The sequence below is a fragment of the Perca flavescens genome, chromosome 12 (assembly GCF_004354835.1).
Source record: "Perca flavescens isolate YP-PL-M2 chromosome 12, PFLA_1.0, whole genome shotgun sequence".
In the NCBI taxonomy this organism is placed as follows: Eukaryota; Metazoa; Chordata; class Actinopteri; order Perciformes; family Percidae; genus Perca; species Perca flavescens.
In genome coordinates this window covers 8528710-8548190 of record NC_041342.1, presented here as the reverse complement: position 1 = coordinate 8548190, position 19481 = coordinate 8528710, and the positions used below count along the sequence as shown (strand labels likewise).

The following is a 19481-nucleotide window of genomic DNA, read 5'->3' as shown; positions in this document are numbered from 1 at the left end:
TTTGACACAGGCCAAAACAGAAATTCTGTCACGGAACGGAAATTTCAAAAGGAGAAAATATTGGCATTAGCATTGTTGTCAGAAAAGATAGTATTTCAACTTATTATGTCTCCTTAATATCTGATGGCGCATTGGGGTCATTTTTGGATTTATTACAGTAAATACAGTACAGGCCAAAAGTTTGGACACACCTTCTCATTCAAATGCGTTTCCTTTTTATTTTCATGACTATTTACATTGTAGATTCTCACTGAAAGCATCAAAACTTTGAATGAACACGTGGAATTATGTACTTAACAAAAAAGTGTGAAATAACTGAAAACATGTCTTATATTTTAGATTCTTCAAAGTAGCCACCCTTTGCTTTTTTATTAATAAGGGAAACAATTCCACAAATTAACACTGACAAAGCACACCTGTGAAGTGAAATCCATTTCAGGTGACTACCTCATGAAGCTCATTGAGAGTACACCAAGGGTTTGCAGAGTTATCAAAAAAAGCAAAGGGTGGCTACTTTGAAGAATCTAAAATATAAGACATGTTTTTAGTTATTTCACACTTTTTTGTTAAGTACATAATTCCATATGTGTTCATTCATAGTTTTGATGCCTTTAGTGAGAATCCACAATGTAAATAGTCATGAAAATAAAGGAACACATTGAATGAGAAGGTGTGTCCAAACTTTTGGCCTGTACTGTATATTACATGTTGGACCTTTAATGTGAACAATAAACCAGCAATGTTTTTTTCTCTCTGCTTGGACATTCTAGGACACCACTGTCAAAGTCACTGAAGACATCTAAGGATTCATTCAGTCTATGGTAGATTAATTTGTAAAACAATAAAGCTGTACCCAAAACGAAAGTTCAATTATTCCACAACCACAAACCATTGATTACCAAAACCATTCTGGAGGCATGAATACACACACAATGCAGCCTACAAATTAGGACTGCAGTCTGGAAACAAAACAATTCCCATATACTAGTGCCCTTTATATAGAGAGTGTGGCCAACATTTAACATCATCAACAAAACAGCAGCCTACAATGTGAGAAGAGCAGGAGAGGTGGTAAAAACAGACTATGGGAAGAAAGTGGAACTACAATTCCAGGAGGGCAACCCCAGAAGGATGTGGATGTGGCAAGGTCCAAGTCCAACTAGGACAGATAACAAGTCCAAGCCCCTCTTACTTATCAACTGCTGCTGTGTCTACAGCAAGTGTGCTAAATACATTTTCTGCTCGCTTTGAGGCCATAAACAAAAACAGCTGGAGCAGAGGTTAATGGATGTGTGGGTGCACCTCTCACACCTATCTCCCTTTCTATGCAAGACGTCAGGAGTACTTTCAAACATGTGAACACCAAGAAAGCAGCGGGACCTGATGGTGTCAGTGGGCAACTCAAACTGTGTGCTAACCAGCTAGCGCTGGTGTTGAACAATGATATTCAGCCTGTTGCTGGCTCAGTCTGCATCTGATCCTAGCTCATATCCAGCTACTGCACAGCATCAGTATTTTGTAAAATTATAGAAAGAATACACATAGACTAGTTTACTTTTTAGAAAGTAAAGGACTTTTTTGCTGACTTTCAAAAATGTTTTTCGAAATGGATTATCTCTCATTCAGTTTAAAGTGCTTCATAGGCTTCATTATTCTAAGTGTAAACTGAACAAAATTTTTCCATAAGTGTCTCCTTTATGTGACAAATGTCAAATCATAGATGCCAGCCTGTCTCATTGCTATGTTATGTGTCCAAAATTACAAAGTTTCTGGAATAAGATTTTCCAGTTTTTTTCAGATGCATTGGGCATACCTTTTGAACCATATCCTATTTTAATTATACTTGTAGTTTCTTAGGAGTTTTTGAGACTTACACTGGTGCAACAACATTTTGTTTCATATGGTTTAATTTCTGCTAAAAAACCTATTCTTTTGTTTTGGAAGAAAAAGGAAGTTCCAACTCTTAAACTGTGGCGGACAGAGTTGACTGGTACACTACATTTAGAAAGAATTAGGTATAATCTAAAAGACAAGATTTTGTCATTTGAAAAAATGTGGTCCCTTTTTATTTCTTTTTTGCAAGCTAGTGATTAATTTGTATGCCTTCATTACCTGCTTTTACCACTGGATAGCACTTTTGGGTGGGGTTGGAGATGTGTGTTTTTATTTCATTTGATTTTTTATGTATTTTTGTTAAGTTGTCAGTTTTATCTGTTTCCAAAAACAAAAGTGTAGTTGCAAATGATCTTCTGCTGGAATACCAAATAAAAACATTTTGAACGCATAAATGGATTATCAAAAATACAGTCAGTAGCTGTTTTAGATCAAGTTATTAAGATGGCATTTATCAACAAAGTGGAAAATGTAATTTTGTTTTTGAGAGAGCTTATGATTGTTTGTGTAAGGAGGGACTAATAAATAAAATGTACGATCTAGTTAGATACAGAATGTTTAACTGGATTAAAGATTTATTATTGAACACAACAATATATTACACGTGGTTGGACAACAACGTCAAAATAGAAAATGGTACCCCACAAGGAAGTGTCATAAGTCCAGTCTTATTTAATTATATAAATTACATATTTAGTAATATTGGAAGAGGCAGTCTTTATTTGCAGATGATGGAACCATTTGTAAACAAGGTAGAAATACAGAGTTTATTTTTAAAACAAATTCAAAAGGCTTTAGTTTATGTAGAGGATTGGACAAACAAAAAGTGCTTTAAACTATCAGCTGCAAAGTCTAGATTTATGATTTTTGGTTACAGACGAAAGTGACCTGACTTACAAATGTATGGATCCCCTTTGAGAGTGAAATAATTCAATTTTTTTGGTTTTGGTTTGATGAACTTATGACTTGGTTTGTTCATGTACGGAAAATGTCAAAATGTGATAAAGTGCTAAGTCTGGCTGGATGGGACTCTGAATGTGCAGTATTGGGTAAAATTACGTGGTTCTAACTTAGCACTCCCAGCTAGGGGTTTCCGCAAGGGTCATGGGATTGCAGCAAAGAAACAACCAGTATTTTTCACTGTATAAATCAGTGGACCAGGGAATTGAGACTGGAGCAAGAAAGCACAGCAAATCACATAACTCAGATACCTATTCCTTACTGGTTAACACAATAACTGGACATTGATTTTACTTAAATGCAAGAAAAGAATAACGGTGGCTTCAAAATTGGAATCTTATCTGAATAATGTTATGGGATCGTCAGTGCTGTTGTCACGACCACCTTTGTCGAGTCCAAGACAAGTCCAAAACCAGGACTAGTCGAGACTGAGAAGTCAAGTCTGAGACTAAAGAGGTTCGAGTCCAAGTCAAGACCAAGACAGAAAAAAAATCCTCTTCATGTCAACTTACTTACCTGTTGATAATTCATGTGATGAGAAAGACATTCTATTTTACCATGATCATGTAGAAAGACTACACACTTCAATGTCTCATGGATGACGTCTCACTTAAGCTACGATGTCTGTGTGTATCGTACCGGGTATGTGACGTTACTGTAATGAGCAGATTATCTTGCTTGTTCTTTTGCTTATCTGCTGAAAACACTTCACAGCCATTAATAAAGTCAAACCTCTTTTCGAAACATGGTTTATTGGAGTTTCTGTTCGCTATCTGTCTAGCCTTGCTCAGACTGCTCAAATCATGGGCGCCATATTGGAGACCAACGTCAGATGACTCTACAGTGTAACCCTATGGGGCGAATATGCTATCTTGAAATAAATCGCTTATTTTCACCATAAACAGGCATATACATGTTATTATCAACGTTTATCAATATGTAAAAGGCCCTTACGGAAATATTTCAGTGTACATTTACCTTCTATATCATAAATGGGCCTCTAAAAAAATGCCCATCGTAGTGAGTGACCAGTTTACCTTTCTATTGTCTGCTAGCATACGTACAGGCTAACTATAGCCATTTAGCTTTGTGTGTAACGTAACAAAAACCCACCCATCTCGTAGGAGTGAAGCTTAATTTTTTATTCAATAAAATTATGTTACAAAGGAGCACTAACGCCACAGGTCTTATGTTGACAACATGGACGCAGATATAGGAAACTTCCAAGGCATTGTAATATTTACCTAGCAGGCTAGGCTAACGCTGTTGCGCTAACGTTAGCAAACATCGGCGTAGTAACAACATCTCCGTCCAACCTGTGTTTCACTTTCCCTCCAATATTATTATGAACATAATAAAGACACCTGGACTTGGTTGAGACCAAAAGCCATATGACTGTGGCAAGATCACAAGCATTTAGGTACATCGAATGCTAGCGAAAAAGCTAACGCTAGCATAAGGCATGGCTAACTTCAATCTTAATTCATTTCTAAAGCTGTTAGAACTTTTTTGACAGCATGGTAGGGGAGAATTGGGACGAACGAAACAGTTTTTAATTAAACGTCATTTACAAAGACATCGTAAAACACTGAAAGCTAATATTTTGTTTGTACAGTTGCATTTTCAGCTCTGAACGAAACCGCTCAGGAGTTATTTAAGCATTAGTCTGACGTGTGTTTTGTTTCATTCGTCCCTCCTGGCCTGGACAAATGAAACAGGCATGGGGGACGAAAGAAACATACAGTTTAAGCTATGTACACTTCCCACAACTTCAATATCTGCCAACATATCATGAATGGTACTTCAGATAGGTGTTATTTCAGATAGATTGCTGCAGGGCTATACGTCTTGGTAAATGTCTGTTTATAACTTGTTGCCGTCATCGTGAAGCGCATATCTCGCAGTTATGGAAATACCATGCACTATGACATTTATATAGCTAGAATAATACATGTTTCCAATTATATAATGTTTCTATAGTACAAAATGTTATTTCACTCTGTTCTTATGTGCGTAAGGCCACCGCACATCCAAATAAGTGTGCTTCATGACCCACAGCCCATCAGTCTCCATAGGATAACATGGCAAAACTTGACCCCCTACCTGATAGCCCCAAATATATTTACATCTTTCTAACACCACTTTGCCATGTCTCACCTGTATAAAATATACAGATATGTGTGCAATTACTTAGAATACATGAGGTTTATTGTCTGGTCGGGATGATTGAAACAGCTGTTTCAATCGTCCCGACAGCAACAACTGACATTTAAACCTATTTTGCTCCTAAACTAAAAAACTCTGATATTCCACACTGTATGACATTTTAAAACACTAATTCATCTGTCGTATGACCATGACAACGGTACATGAAACAATAAATACAACCTGTCATTAAAAAAAAATGACAGCATCAAACATTTTAGTTACCGCACTCAAATTGGGTTCGCAGGTCTAACTTTGTAGCTGCATGACGTCATGACGCTAACTTTACTGGGTCTGGTAGATCTTGTGTGCTGTACATGCTGACGAAATTTGACATTTGCAACATGTATAGTTTTCGGAATAACTGCAATGTTTCATTCGTCCTCCGTTTTAATCGTCCCGGTTGTACCCTACACATTAACGATGGTATTACTATATTTGTCCTGTAATTTCTTATCATATCAAAGAGAGAAATTGACATTTACCTCACACAATAATGAACAGCTTCCATACTTTTCACCTTTTTGGTTCACAGGGGGACTTGAGAAATCTTTTGCAGCTTCCCTGTCTTTCATTGCTGCCAATTGTGCAACAGTTGGGCATTTTTTCAGTGTTTTATGTCATTTTTTAAATAATTTATTACATGTTTCCACTATTCCCTGCACTGTGTCAATGGGAATCGGATGAATGTTGGTATCCAACATGGAGTCCACACAAACACGTGATCACCTTGGAACCAATCGCATAGCCTAAAGGGACAACTCCGAAAATGTGATTCCCTAGTTGGCCACACTCTCTATATAAAGGGCACTAGTATATGGGAAAATGAGATCAAAGAGAGACACTATTATTCTCTGCAACCACAGGTTAAAAAATCCAGAGGAGATTTTGTTAAAATGTGTAGGCTTGACCACTGTGGGCTGAATCAGTCCTTAGGAAAACATCCTAATGGGCTTTGTGAGCGGGGGAGTTCCAAAATCATTAAGTATGTTTTAGTAGAATGTAACAAATATAGGCTAATATAGAAAGGAAAATTTTATATAAGAGATTGTCAGACTTATATTCGGAGTTCTGTCATTTTAATTTAATCTTTATTGTGCCAAAAGAAAACCATCACTTGATCATTAGCCTACATGACACAGGGTTAAAGAACATGTAGGTTAAAGTGACTTCCCGAGGAGGGCAGTGATACGCCTAGTATTGTCTAAACCGCCACCATTTCACACGAAGAAGCAGAAGAGAAACTGCTTTTTCTCTCCCGGGGGCGTATTTACCATTGACATATGGTATTTACGAATCCTACTATGGCCACACCAAGACCCGCCCTTCAACAGCATTCACACTCTACTATTGGCCAGGCGTCCATGCTGCAAGGTAACGTAACCCGATTTGTACAGGTCCTATCCCCTGACCAATCGACTATCCTAACCTTAACCACTAGAGGTCAATGCCTAACCCCAAACCAATCGAGCTGCTTCTTATGGCGTGACCATAGTAGGATACGTAAATACATCTCCCGTGTCTACATAATCAACGGTCGAGCCTCCCCCCAGAAAGTAGCCCGAACACAGCCAGACAGACGTGCCGCAACTTCGCTAAACAGACACACCACGGTACGTTCAGCGGCTCCACGAGCTTTAATGTTGCTTTTATCAACTTTAACCTGATAACGTACGTTTGGTTGGAGCAGAATATATATATATATATATATGTGTGTGTGTGTGTGTGTGTGTGTGTGTCGTAACCTGTGGATGTGGTGAGCAAAGGTTAAAGCTGATAACGTTAACTTACAGTGGGAGCAAGCAGGGACAGACGGGCTGTTAAACTCACTCGCTCAGTAGGACTTCTGTCTTGGTAAGTTAAACGCTCATTTCGATTAAACAGACGCATTATTAAGCTGAGTCCTAATAAGTCGTTGTCTTTAGTGTATCGCTCAGCATGATAACGTTATAACCGGTAAAGGTATTGATGGCTTGCTTTTAAAGTAAAATGTCTTAACCAGGTTAATCTGGGCTATTAGAACATGTAATGTTATTTTTTTAAACCATTACCCCTAACGTTATTCACAGAAACCTGTTGTAGTGGACATAACTGTGCTTTTCCTACTCTTCACACAGTTTTGGTTGTAGTCTTACTAGTGCAGTGCCCGTTCAAACGTGTGTTCCGAACCGTTAGGACTGGGTTGTTTGCTTGGTCTCTGTGGTATGACGTACGGGCGCTTTCACATCTATAGTTCGGTGGACTCGGTGCGATTCGGGGTGAAGTTGCAACATTGTTGCGTTTTTCATTTGGTTCGGTTTGCTTTCACACTGCACGTTGTCAAACGCACTAAACATTGTAAACAGACGTCACGCGGTTGAGACCGTTGCACCGTGGTAAAGTTGGTTTTATATTGGACGTTGGATATTCGACACATTCGAAAAATCTATTATGCAGCTTGACCTTTTGACCGATTCATGTCAAACCACTTTTGGTGAACTCAGCTAACTCCCCTACACCTTGCACAAAGCTTCTTTTACCAAAAAAAACATCTTTTGATTTTATAAATATTTTTTTTAATGTAAATAATGCTATAAATCTATTATGCAGCTTGCCCTTTTGACCTATTAATGTCAAACCACTTTTGGTGAACTCCGCTAACTCCCCTAGACCTTGCACAAAGCTTCTTTTACCAAAAAAAACATCTTTTGATTTTATAAATATTTTTTTTAATGTAAATAATGCTATAAATCTATTATGCAGCTTGCCCTTTTGACCTATTAATGTCAAACCACTTTTGGTGAACTCCGCTAACTCTCCTACACCTTGCACAAAGCTTCTTTTTGCAAAAGAAAACCATCCTTTGATTTTATAAATATGTTTACTGTAAAAATTATAATAAATAAATAACTTTTATTTATTAATGGGGGATTTTTATTTCATAATGTCACATTATTTATTTCAGGGGACTTTTTACTTTCTTTGGGGTGAATTAAGGGCAATTGGGACAGTTTAACTGTATAGGGTTTATTTTTTTCCCCTGATAAGTGAAAGTAAAAACTTTTTTTTTTCAGTATTACATAGGGCAAATTCTTTAAATCTATGGCAAGAAAACCTACACAAGGCAGAAATTCAAAAACTGTCCCAATCACCCCCTTATTACTTGCGTTCACTGTGTATTTTTCTTTCTGTGCCCTCTTTTCTTTTCCGTCCTTCCTTCCTAGATCCATCATGAATTTTTTCCTGGAAACGATCAAAGTCTTCCTGCTGTCCATCTGGTACAATGTGGAATCTTTCATCCACATCTTTGTGCCCACGAAGAAGAAGAACATCACTGGTGAGGTGGTGCTGATCACGGGGTCAGGTAGCGGGATCGGCCGCCTCATGGCTCAGGAGTTTGCGGCTCGTGGCACTGTGCTGGTGTTGTGGGATATTAACCAGGACGGGATGAAGGAAACTGCTAGACTGGCTAAGCAGAGCGGGGCCAGCAGAGTCCACTACTATCTGTGTGACTGCAGCGACAAGAACGAGGTTTACAGAGTGGCTGACCAGGTAAGGTTCCTCAAAAATCTGAACAACAGGGCACCCATGACACTATTTACAACTCTATCTTTTCTCCAAGTACCATGCACAGCTTGCTGTACTTGGCTAGCCTCAGTGGTTTATTGCAACCCGTTGCTGTGCAAAAAAGTCATTTTGGCGGTAATTTGGTATAGGTTAGAATAACATTGTACTTGCGCCAAGTCTGATAAATCTACTCCATTATTTAGTATTTATATATAAATATATTTTTGGTAAAACTGCTCTGTGCTGGCTGTGCTGTTGTTTTCCTATGGGGGAGAGCGGTGGAGACAACTAGGAGGAAGCGCCACCCTCGGCGTGGGGCAGAGCTTGAAATTGCCGCCGAGCGCTGCCCTGACAGTTCAAATTATTTCAACTTTGACCTCATTGTCGCGGACGTGTACCTGTGCTTTGCCGAAGCGCCGGCACTAGGCTGTGCGAGCTACCTGGCGGTTTTACTTCTGATTATGTGTAGGAGGCTTACTGCTCAGGAAACGGCAGCAATAAATGCAGGTCATATTCAGTGTTTGGAACTATTGGTTAACCCACGATTATTGTGCAAACAGACACTTTATTTTCATCAGCGCTCTGTTACATGGCCCAGGCTTGTCACAACACATAGGTGAGATGGCAACTTAGAATTATGATTCATTCATCAAACACAGGAATATCAAACAGTGCAGTGTGTCAGTACCTGGCTGCAATTCTATCTGCTAAAGAGTGTGGTGATTAGGAATTTTCAAAGTTGGAAACTTTCCATGGGAGTAAACAGGAATTAATGGCAATAAACTGAATATTTTTAATATTACTTGTTATAATACTGTTTGTAATAACAGGGAACTTAAATGTACTTGGAAAAAAACAAACCTCTTGCAGCATAATCTTGGTTAAAACAACCTGATTTAATGCAACTTCAGTTGAATGTCCTCACTATATTCGTCAATGACATGCACGCATGCAGTAATCAGCATAGGCTACTACATACTTGCCAACATTTAGTTTTTAAAATATGGGAGTCTTTTTTTGGGGGGGGAGGGGCGGGGGGTGGTACAACATAACCCATTGCTATTAACCTATGTGTGTTAATTGTATAGCCCACTTGTTCTTGATAGGCTGGACACCATAGACAGCGCTGATGGTTAGCTTAGCACCCATATAACCATAGTAAATCAAAGGCAGCATGCTAGCTACCTTCATATGTTAAGCTAAAGGTCAATGCTTTGGGCTACTACTTAGCCTACTGCAGGGCTATTGAGGCCACACCCACTGCACAGATCATTTCCAGAGTCCAACATTATAGAGCAGATTGAAGATGATTGAAGACAGCATTTGAGCCCAAGGACTACATCCCATCCAAATTCCCATAATTTCCATTAATTCCCATGAAAGTTTCCAAATTGGAATGTTTCCAAAATTCCTCAGCTAAACTTTCCATGGATAGTTTCCGGAAATTTACCGGAAAATGTCCGCCTCTCTGCAACCCTAGTGGTGATTTAATAAAAAGGGTTGCCACAAGTAGAAATTAGTTTTTTATTAATGGGGAAAAGTTTTGCCTTCTAACAGACAGACACAACAGGCTCAAAAAGTCTTTCATACATCAGTCTATCCGGTTGTGGGCTACCAGTTAAGATCTGGAGGACATCATAAAACTTGTTTCTTTGTCATGACTGTTTTTGTACTATATGTATAATTATGTATTATATATTAATGTATAACGTTTGGGTTTTTCATTTGCTAATGCTGATATTCAGACAGCAGGGTGGCTGGCGTCTCACAAATAATGGCAATGTCTTTTTTTTTTTTTTATCTGATAAAATATAACTATTTAATAATACGAGACACATAATTGCTGCAGACAGTTTTTGTTAAGCAGCATTGTGAGCAGAGGCGTCAGCCGATCATCTCAAAATGGCCTATCACTAGGAAAAACTACTGAGACCACAGCACTGATTCACCAGCTGAAAACCAAATTAATGAACAATGAATAACTCAAATAATCAATAAGAAAAAGAGCTATTGAACAGACTCCTCAGCAGCACACCATGTCTCAACCTGACAAGCTAACTGTTAGATGGTGAACAGGATCCTGTGCTTGGGACAGATGGCTTCCAGCCAACATTATCTCTGCAAACATCAGTTGACCTGTGTCAGCAGGCACCTCGTCTGCCACCAATGTTTACAAGTAAACAGTGTTTCCTTTACGATTTTTTTTTTTTTTTAGTGGTCTGTCCGAACAACAACCGATTTTCTATGGGCCCCTCCCCGCATCCACAGCTATTCATTCTACCATCTTTTGGGCCCTCCTCACATGAGGGCCCTGGGTACTCGGTCCCCTTTTCCCCCCCAGTCTGACGCCCCTGTTCACACACAATGAGGCCTATTTTCAGTTGGAATTCAACTGTATTTTTTTGAGGAACTATAGGGCACTTAACATCTACAAGGTGTACAAAATGATTTTTACAAGACATTCTTCATAGGGAAACCAAAACCCAAAGTATAAAATTAAATATTACACTGACTCACTTACCATTTTAATTAGTGCTGTCAATCGATTAAAATATTTAATCTCATTAATGTCATAGTTAACTCGCAATTAATCTCACATTTTCATCTATTCTAAATGTCCCTTGATTCTGGTTTCCAACTTTGCCGTGTGTGTGTGTGTGTGTGTGTGTGTGTGTGTGTGTGTGTGTGTGTGTGTGTGTGTGTGTGTGTGTGTGTGTGTGTGTGTGTGTGTGTGTGTGTGTGTGACCGTGACCATACACACAATGCATAGGAATTATATATAGCAAATAATAACAATAAACCCACTATTAGTTACATTATCTTAATACAGTGTAACTACTTCAACATGTAAATAATGCACCTAAAATACAATCGTGAGCAAGGGCGTTCATCAATCGCTATTCTGTCAACTCAACAGCCACGTGCAATTTAGCTGGCAGGTGAAGAATACAAACAACGAAAATCACCAGTTAACTTAATTTAAATTTGCAAGAACTATAAACTAATACAATAACAGGCTTAAAAGAACTGACAACATAAGTTATACGACTTACACTTCTCAAGGACGCACACACGCGGTCTCAACTGGCTAATTATCCTCCGCCGAGTGGCGCGCGTGCCCCCTCGCGGTGTGAAGCGCATGTCCGTGCTATTCACATGCACAGTCTTTAACGTTAGATGTGAGATGATTGTGTTTTAGATGTGAGGTGGTGTCAGATTTTAGTCTTTTCGAGTCTTCTAGTGTATGGTAGGCATTGTTTACACAGTTCTTCTGTGTTTAGTGAAGGCCATTGAAGAAGCATAACACAGTATTTGTATTTGAGAAAAAGCTACCTGTTAACCATTAAGACTAGTGAAGACCAGAAGGGCTTGATGCCATTCTACTGTCTTTTTTAAAGGGGGTTTGCAAATGGTGAAAAAGCAGCAGACATGTTATTGATTGGTCCAAACTAGGATGAGCAAATAATCGGTCTGCTTGATATAGGAAGGAACTTATAGCTTTGTGTTGGGACATTTCATGTACAATGTAAACAACCCGGGGTCCACACTAGACACACAATACATGCCCATTACATCACAGACATTCCATTACAAGAGTATATGTAAAATCACATCAACATGCAATACACTTACCCACGCCCACATACATACACATGCATGTGTATACCCCCAACTTTCACACACATACTGTACATTTCCCATAAACAACAGATCAAACTAACAGCCGCACTCAGTAACTGTCACATTTTAAATGGGGATGCACCGAACCCAGAGTTTTGGGGTTCTGCCGAATACCGAACCCACTGGTTAAGATTCTGCCGAACCGAACCCTACTCCCATTCTTAACACAGTAAACACAAACAACGTCCACAGCAGTGCATTTTCCATTGTATTTTAACTGTAAAAAATAAAAAAGAATAGGCAACATTATGCCTGGCACACAAGTGGGAAAAACTATTTTTGACAAGGCCTATGTTTACCCTATCTCAAGATCCAACCAATATCCAAAATATTAGCCTTTTAGATTTATAATCCCATAAAGTAGGCTACCCCCACGCTCTATTCACATCGTAGGAAAGTACATCGCTATCGCCAGATGAGTGACAATTTTGTTTTGCAAACTTTCGCTAACCAGTGTATGATGAAGGCATGTTGGGTGGGTGGAATTAGAAAGCTACCGTTAGCTAACTAGCAGCAGCCAGCCGTTCAGCCGAATTCCGAACCGAACTCTGGGTTCGGTGCATCCCTAATTTTAAATAACCCCACACTATAAATAACCCACAATCTAAAACACAGCACAGAACAAAGATATTTTTTTTTTATAGAAAAACAATTATAAAACATGAATAATTATATAATATATAAGTATAATTAAGAATAATTATGTAACTATAAGAATCATACAAGACTTATACAGTTTCCTGTATTCAATCTTTCATCTGCATGCCAGATAGATGCCTCTGCATATACATTTTGAAAGATGATTAATCTTTTAATCAATCAAAATTGGGCATATTTGGGAGCTCTGTCTGCCCTTGGGGATATCTTTTACTAAATGGGATTGCATCATACATGACAGACTTTCCCTCCTGCAGGTAAAGCGAGAGGTGGGTGACGTCAGCATTCTGGTCAACAATGCTGGGATCGTGACCGGAAAGAAGTTCATGGATGCCCCTGATTCCCTGATTGAGAAGACGGTGGAGGTCAACACCATGGCTCACTTCTGGGTCAGTCACACACAGCAGACCACACAGCTAAGCTTTGGATCCTTGTCATTTCTTAGACACAGATTTAGAGGCAGGTCAGTCAATATTGTAGAGTTATTTTCTCCAGTTGTCTCCCCACTTAGCATCTCTTCATTATCTCTTCAAAGATAAAGTTCTATCCTTAGGTGTAGAGATGCACCGTTCCATCGAGCAATCAATCGGTGATCAGCCACCCGTCTAAACGGACCGGTTGCCAGCTGATTGGCCGATCAGTCTCCTATATCTGACACAGTGGCAGCTGCGGCACACAGTATAGCCACACATACATACTCTCCTGTGTGGAAGTTCTTCAGCGCCAGTGAAGACATAAAGCTCACAATTTGTAACACCTGCAGGTCCAAAACAAACCGTGGAGGAGCAACCTTTAAAAACGTGGACCAACTAACTGAATCGGACCCATAACTTTCTATTGTTACAGCCACACACACAGGGTTGATAACTGGAGACTACTTCTCGCTAGATTTATATATATTTATTATATATAAATATATTCTATATCTAAATGTTATTTTATACTTTATTCCCATGCATATTACTCGGAGGAATGGCAGTGTCCAGCTCTTCTGCTAACAGTACAGGATCACTCTCCTCAGTCAGAAGTAGTTGTTGGGCAGGCAGCAGGACGCTGCTGGCCCCAGGAGTGAGAGCTGATATAATATAATACACACACACACACACACACACACACACACACACACACACACACACACACACACACATTACATTCTTGTAAAAAGACACTGATTCATAAATAGGATTGTATAAATCCGTAGGATAGATTATAAATGTTGACTGTATAATTGGCCTACATACACCTGATATCTTCTGGGAAAGTAAAACATGACCAGTAACCTGGAACCTTTTTTTTTTTTTTTTTTTTTTTTTTTATTTGTTTGAGTGAGAGAAGGTCCTGTAACCTGCTGCAGTTTTGGAGAAAAATGTCAACGTTTTAAATGGACAATGTTTTTAATTATGAAAATATAATAGAATTTGCATTAAAATGCTTAAAGCAACACTAGAGGACTTTTCCCGCTTCGGTCCCCCTACAGGTTGGAAGTGGAATTGTCCATTACATTACATTATGCAAGTTTGCCAGATCGGGTAGCGCAAGCTGTAGTTCCAATGAGACAACCTGTAGGAGGACTGAAGCGGGAAAAGTTCTCTAGTGTTGCTTTAAAAACGACTATACAGGGTGCCTGGTAGCTCACTTGGTAAAGCGTGCGCCCATATACAGAGGCTCAGCCCTTGCCGCAGCGGCCGGCTCTTTGCTGCATGTCATTCCCCCCCCCCCCCTCTCTCTTCTTTCATGTCTAAGCTGTCCTATCAACAATAAAGGCCTACAATGACCTCTAGTGGCAGAAAATTACATATTGTACGTTTTTAAAGGAAGAAATTACAAAATGTTTGTGTATGCAGGGCAGATTTAAAAAATAAATCGTAAATAGGACAAGAAAATTGCAATTGGTGCATCTCTACTTAGGTAACATGACGACAACTACCAAACTTCATCTGCTCATAAAGACAGTGAGATGCAGGTGAAAGCTCTAGAAGTTTTTTCATTTGAAGTTTTATTTGACCTTTTTTCTTTTTTTGGTCAAAATAATCAAGATAATGAATCAACTTTCCGTGTATTTAAATGACATACTTTGAAAGTGGTTGTCAATGAAATCCCTGTTTAGGTTTCTATATTTAGTTTGATGGTTTGTGTGTTTTCTGTCTCTTTCTGCTCAGACCTACAAGGCCTTCCTTCCTGCCATGATTGCCAACAATCACGGCCATCTTGTCAGCATTGCTAGTTCTGCTGGACTCATAGGAGTCAATGGATTGGCAGGTGTGTGTTTTCTCCTCCTCATCCTATGCATGTCACTAATGTTACAGCAGCTTTCAAATTCAAAGTTTGTTTGTAGAAAAATTCTGGTGAAAATTGGTAGTCTAATGGTCGGACTGCCACCTCCTTCCTTCATTCGGCGTGACACCGTGTTCATGTTAGCCAATTTCTGTTTGGTTCAGATGTCATTTAGTTGAGTTTTGTCCTAACCAATCGGTAGCAAGTCTCAGTGGACGCAGAAGCTGTAGCTGGTAGCAGTTGCTAGGACCAGTAAACTTAACATCTTTCATGCCATTTAAAGATATACAGTACCGGTCAAAAGTTTGGGGTCACTTATAAATTTCCATTCCAGACAGAATACCAGCTGAGATCAGTTGCATTGTTTTTTTTAATCAGGGCAGCAGTTTTCAGATTACATTATGTGCTTACATAATGTGAAAAGGGTTCTCGACTGTTGTAGACAGAAGTGGCTGAAGAAAGGCTTGAAATTCCATGCTTTTTTGGTCTAAACGTCATACCCAAATTTAAAAGTGGTACAGCTCCCATATACTTTGACCTCTGGGGTGTGCCGGATATAATTGGAAAGTTAACACACTCAAGTTTTTGTTACAAGTGTCAGGGTGATTCTAGGCCTTACTGACAGAGTTACAGAGGCTAGAATGGAGGTTTTTTATTTCTGTCCAATTCATACATCTGTACAATGATTAGAATACACTGCTGTAAACCCATCTGACCGGTGACCGACAACACAGGGCATTAGCCACATGTCTCCGCTTACTACAGAAAATATCCAGAAGCCAAAAGACTCAAAATGGATTTTATATGATTTTTTTTCTACCAATATGTCTGTGCTATTTTTTATTTCCATTTGAAAAGTGCAAAGAAAAAAGCCGAAAAACTACAAAATACAACACTCTCAAATACACAAACACACCCACATCAATCACCTTTCCAATTATATCAGGCACACCCAGAGTGTCAAAGTATATGGGAGCTGTACCACTTTTAAATTTGGGTATGACGTTTAGACCAAAAAGCATGCAATTTCAAGCGTTTCTTCAGCCACTTCTGTCTACAACAGTCGAGAACCCTTTTCACATTATGTAAGCACATAATGTAATCTGAAAACTGCTGCCCTGATTAAAAAAAACAGTGCAACTGATCTCAGCTGGTATTCTGTCTGGAATGGAAATTTATAAGTGACCCCAAACTTTTGACCGATAGTGTATGTTTATTTGTAAGTCAAGTTAAAACACCTGTACAGCTGCTTTCATGCTTGTTACCATGTTGTGACCATTGGATTGAGCTAGCTCTGTCCACATTCTTGGTGGCACGGGGTTAGCACTGTGGCCTCACAGCAAGATAGGAAATATTCCTTACATTAAAATACAGAGTCAAGTTTATTTGCCACAGACAGTCAGTATCAGTCATTTATCCTGTCCTCTGTCCTCCTACCTCTGCTGAGGTGAATCAGGTCCTCACACCTTCACGCCAACATCCGATGGCGTCATTGACGTGCATGATTATTAGCCATGTGGATTTCCCGCTGAAGGAGGGGGGAGGAGCTGGTTTTGGCTCAGCCAGCAGCAAAGTTTACAAGAATTTCCCAAATTTTACGATATGTGGCAAGCTAAGATAGACAGAATGCATACAGACGGCTTTTGTCATCATCCATCTATATACAATGCAGTACAGTACACAGAGGAATGGATGGGTGTTTCTCTGGTCCCGGTGGAAAAAACAGGTACAGAACATGCATGCTTAGAGTCCGGGCCGATCATAGAAAAGTCCTCCTGGTGGTCTTTAAACCAGTAGAAGTGTTGTCTGCCTCTGCCTCAATGAAATATTCACACGGACGCAAACGCCCAATTAACAAAACCCTTCTCTAAATAAATGACATGAACCAGGTCTCTTACGCCCTGCTGTTAGTGTTCAAAACTGCATTTTAAAGTTTAGCATTTTGATCATGCTGGGTTTAAGGAGAAGGCGGACTCACTTCTCCACAGATATTTTACATAAAACTGTAGGATACCACAGAAGATATGGTAAACAATTAACCCTTGTGTTGTATTCTGGTCAAATGTGACGGTTTTTAAAATCTTAAAGTGCTCATATTATGCTCATTTTCTGGTTCATAATTGTATTTAGAGGTTGTACCAGAATAGGTTTATGTGGTTTAATTTTCAAAAAACACTATATTTTAGTTGTACTGCATATTGCTGCAGCTCCTCTTATCACCCTGTGTGTTGTGCTCTCTGTTTTAGCTACAGAGTGAGGCATCGCACTTCTGTTCCATCTTTGTTGGGAGTTGCGCATGCTCAGCTCACTGCTAGCTAGTCAGTTGCAGAGTATGAGGGCGTGCCACGCTAGCAGCTAGGCGAGCATTATAACGTGTGTTACAAAGTGACGCACGTTAGTCACGGAAGTCCAGTGTAGGCTGGACTACAACAGAGCTGTTTGGAGCAGTTTGTGAACTTGAAGATGTAAGTCCCTTTGGGATGGACTTTGTGCTTTTTCACTTTGTAAACCTATAACGTGCACAAAAAGATATATAACACAATAAAGGAAAGGGGGAAAAAAGGCAAAAAAAAAAAAAAAAAAAAAACATAATATGAACACTTTAATATTATATTATTATTTATTTTCATTGGATTGCTTTAAGGCCAGTGAGAGGAAAATTGTAAAGCTCTTAGTCTGGTAATAAACACGGAAGAAATGCCGTCCATTTTCCCTTTCCCAGAATAGATGGTGGTGTAGCCAGACCCCACTCCAGTGCTTACAAAGCGCTGTGGAGAGAAGTCTGGCATGCTCTCAATTTGAACGAATGTAAGCAGTATTTTCAAAGTCACACTTTTTTGTATTCAGCATACTCTACTTTAGCTACAATAATATCTAAGGAGAATGTACTTCATGATTGTACCTTTTTAAAAAATAACTAGTAAATAAGTCTATAGTCTTGCTGGAATTTGTGCAAAAACATGATCTTACCCATTGTGATGAACTGTTTTGGCGTGTGTGGCATGTTAGTTGGTTTACCATTGTGTTGTCCAGTGTGATTTAAGGTGCTGTCGGCGATCGGTCCAAGTCAATCCACCTGATTTGGCTGTTCAGCTTGAAAACGGTAGTGAGGAAAGCACACAAAGGACAGTGAGATGCACACAAGGCTCCTTGTGTTTTTCATCTCATCTGATCAATCCAACACACACATTGCTGTCAAAACAAGCCAATAATTAAGTTTGAATGTTCCTTCTAAAAACACAGGTTTGAACATTAGAATAAAAATGTTTGCACCATTATGTCCATAAGATAAGTACAACCAGTGTAGGTATATTTATTCCAACAATAACATGTCTTTTTAAAAGATATCTACATACATACACATTACAAAATAAACTAACGTTAATAAACTAATATCCTATACCGTGATATTTAATATAAAGACCATAATAGACTTCTCTCTCTCTGCACCCTCTGCACCGCTAAACAATTAGCCCCCTGGCAAGCAAGCTAGCTTACCAGCTAGCCGGACGGCATCTAATGGCGCTTACTCACTGCTAGTACCAGCTCTGCTCGACTCGGCCGCGGTGCCCCATCCTCCGTTTTCCGTTGCAGATTTAGTACCGCCTCATGCGTGAGGCGAGTGTGGCTGATCGTCATAGCGATGCTGCAGGAAACCGCCGTGACATAACGTGACACACACGCTTCACACAACAAAGGTGTGTTGTTTTTGATTCTTGTACCTGTTAGCTAGTACCAGGTACTTGTTTTCATAATGGGAAAACAAAAAAGGCGAGTAGAGTCAAGGCGAGTCGACCAAGTACCACGTAATGGAAAAACGCCATTAATTTAGTAAAATGTAAGAACTTAATGTTCACACGCTCTTGTCACATCGTGGGAAAGCACATTGCTATCGCCAGATGAGTGAGTGAGTTTTCTGTAACCACTTTAGGATGAAGGCATGTTAGGGTGGAATTAGCAAGCTAACGTTAGCTTAGGAGCCAGCAGCGGGCCGTTCAGGCTAGGTCCATCATCTCCCACCGAAGGGAGAATTCCTTGAGAGAACGGACGACAGCCCGGGAGGGGGACAGTGTGGTTAGCCGTATGTGGTACTTGGCCGTCGGCTGTAGTCTCTACGGTGTGTTCCAGTGCTAATTTTTGGCCAAGACTAAGGCAATGAGGGCCGACAAAGAGGCCACAGTCAACCTTTGTTGCCACTAATTCCTGGCCGTCGGCTTGGTGTGTCACGGCCTTTAGATCCTCCTGCAATACACGGAGGGTTGTAC

At 39.6% G+C, this 19481-nt stretch overlaps 1 protein-coding gene across 2 annotated transcripts in view; it reads left to right on the top strand.

Annotated features, from left to right (window-relative positions):
• The first annotated feature begins 6500 nt into the window (after positions 1-6500).
• Positions 6501-19481, top strand: part of LOC114565360 (epidermal retinol dehydrogenase 2) — a 37116-nt gene continuing 24135 nt past the window's right edge. The window contains exons 1-5 of one of the 2 annotated variants that reach the window (XM_028593362.1): positions 6501-6671; positions 6852-6912; positions 8262-8589; positions 13200-13331; positions 15102-15201. In XM_028593362.1, the coding sequence (XP_028449163.1) occupies positions 8269-8589; positions 13200-13331; positions 15102-15201 (553 nt within the window). In that variant the 5' untranslated portion in view covers positions 6501-6671; positions 6852-6912; positions 8262-8268. The remainder of the gene's footprint in view (positions 6672-6851; positions 6913-8261; positions 8590-13199; positions 13332-15101; positions 15202-19481) is intronic. The other variant, XM_028593363.1, reaches the window with a different exon arrangement.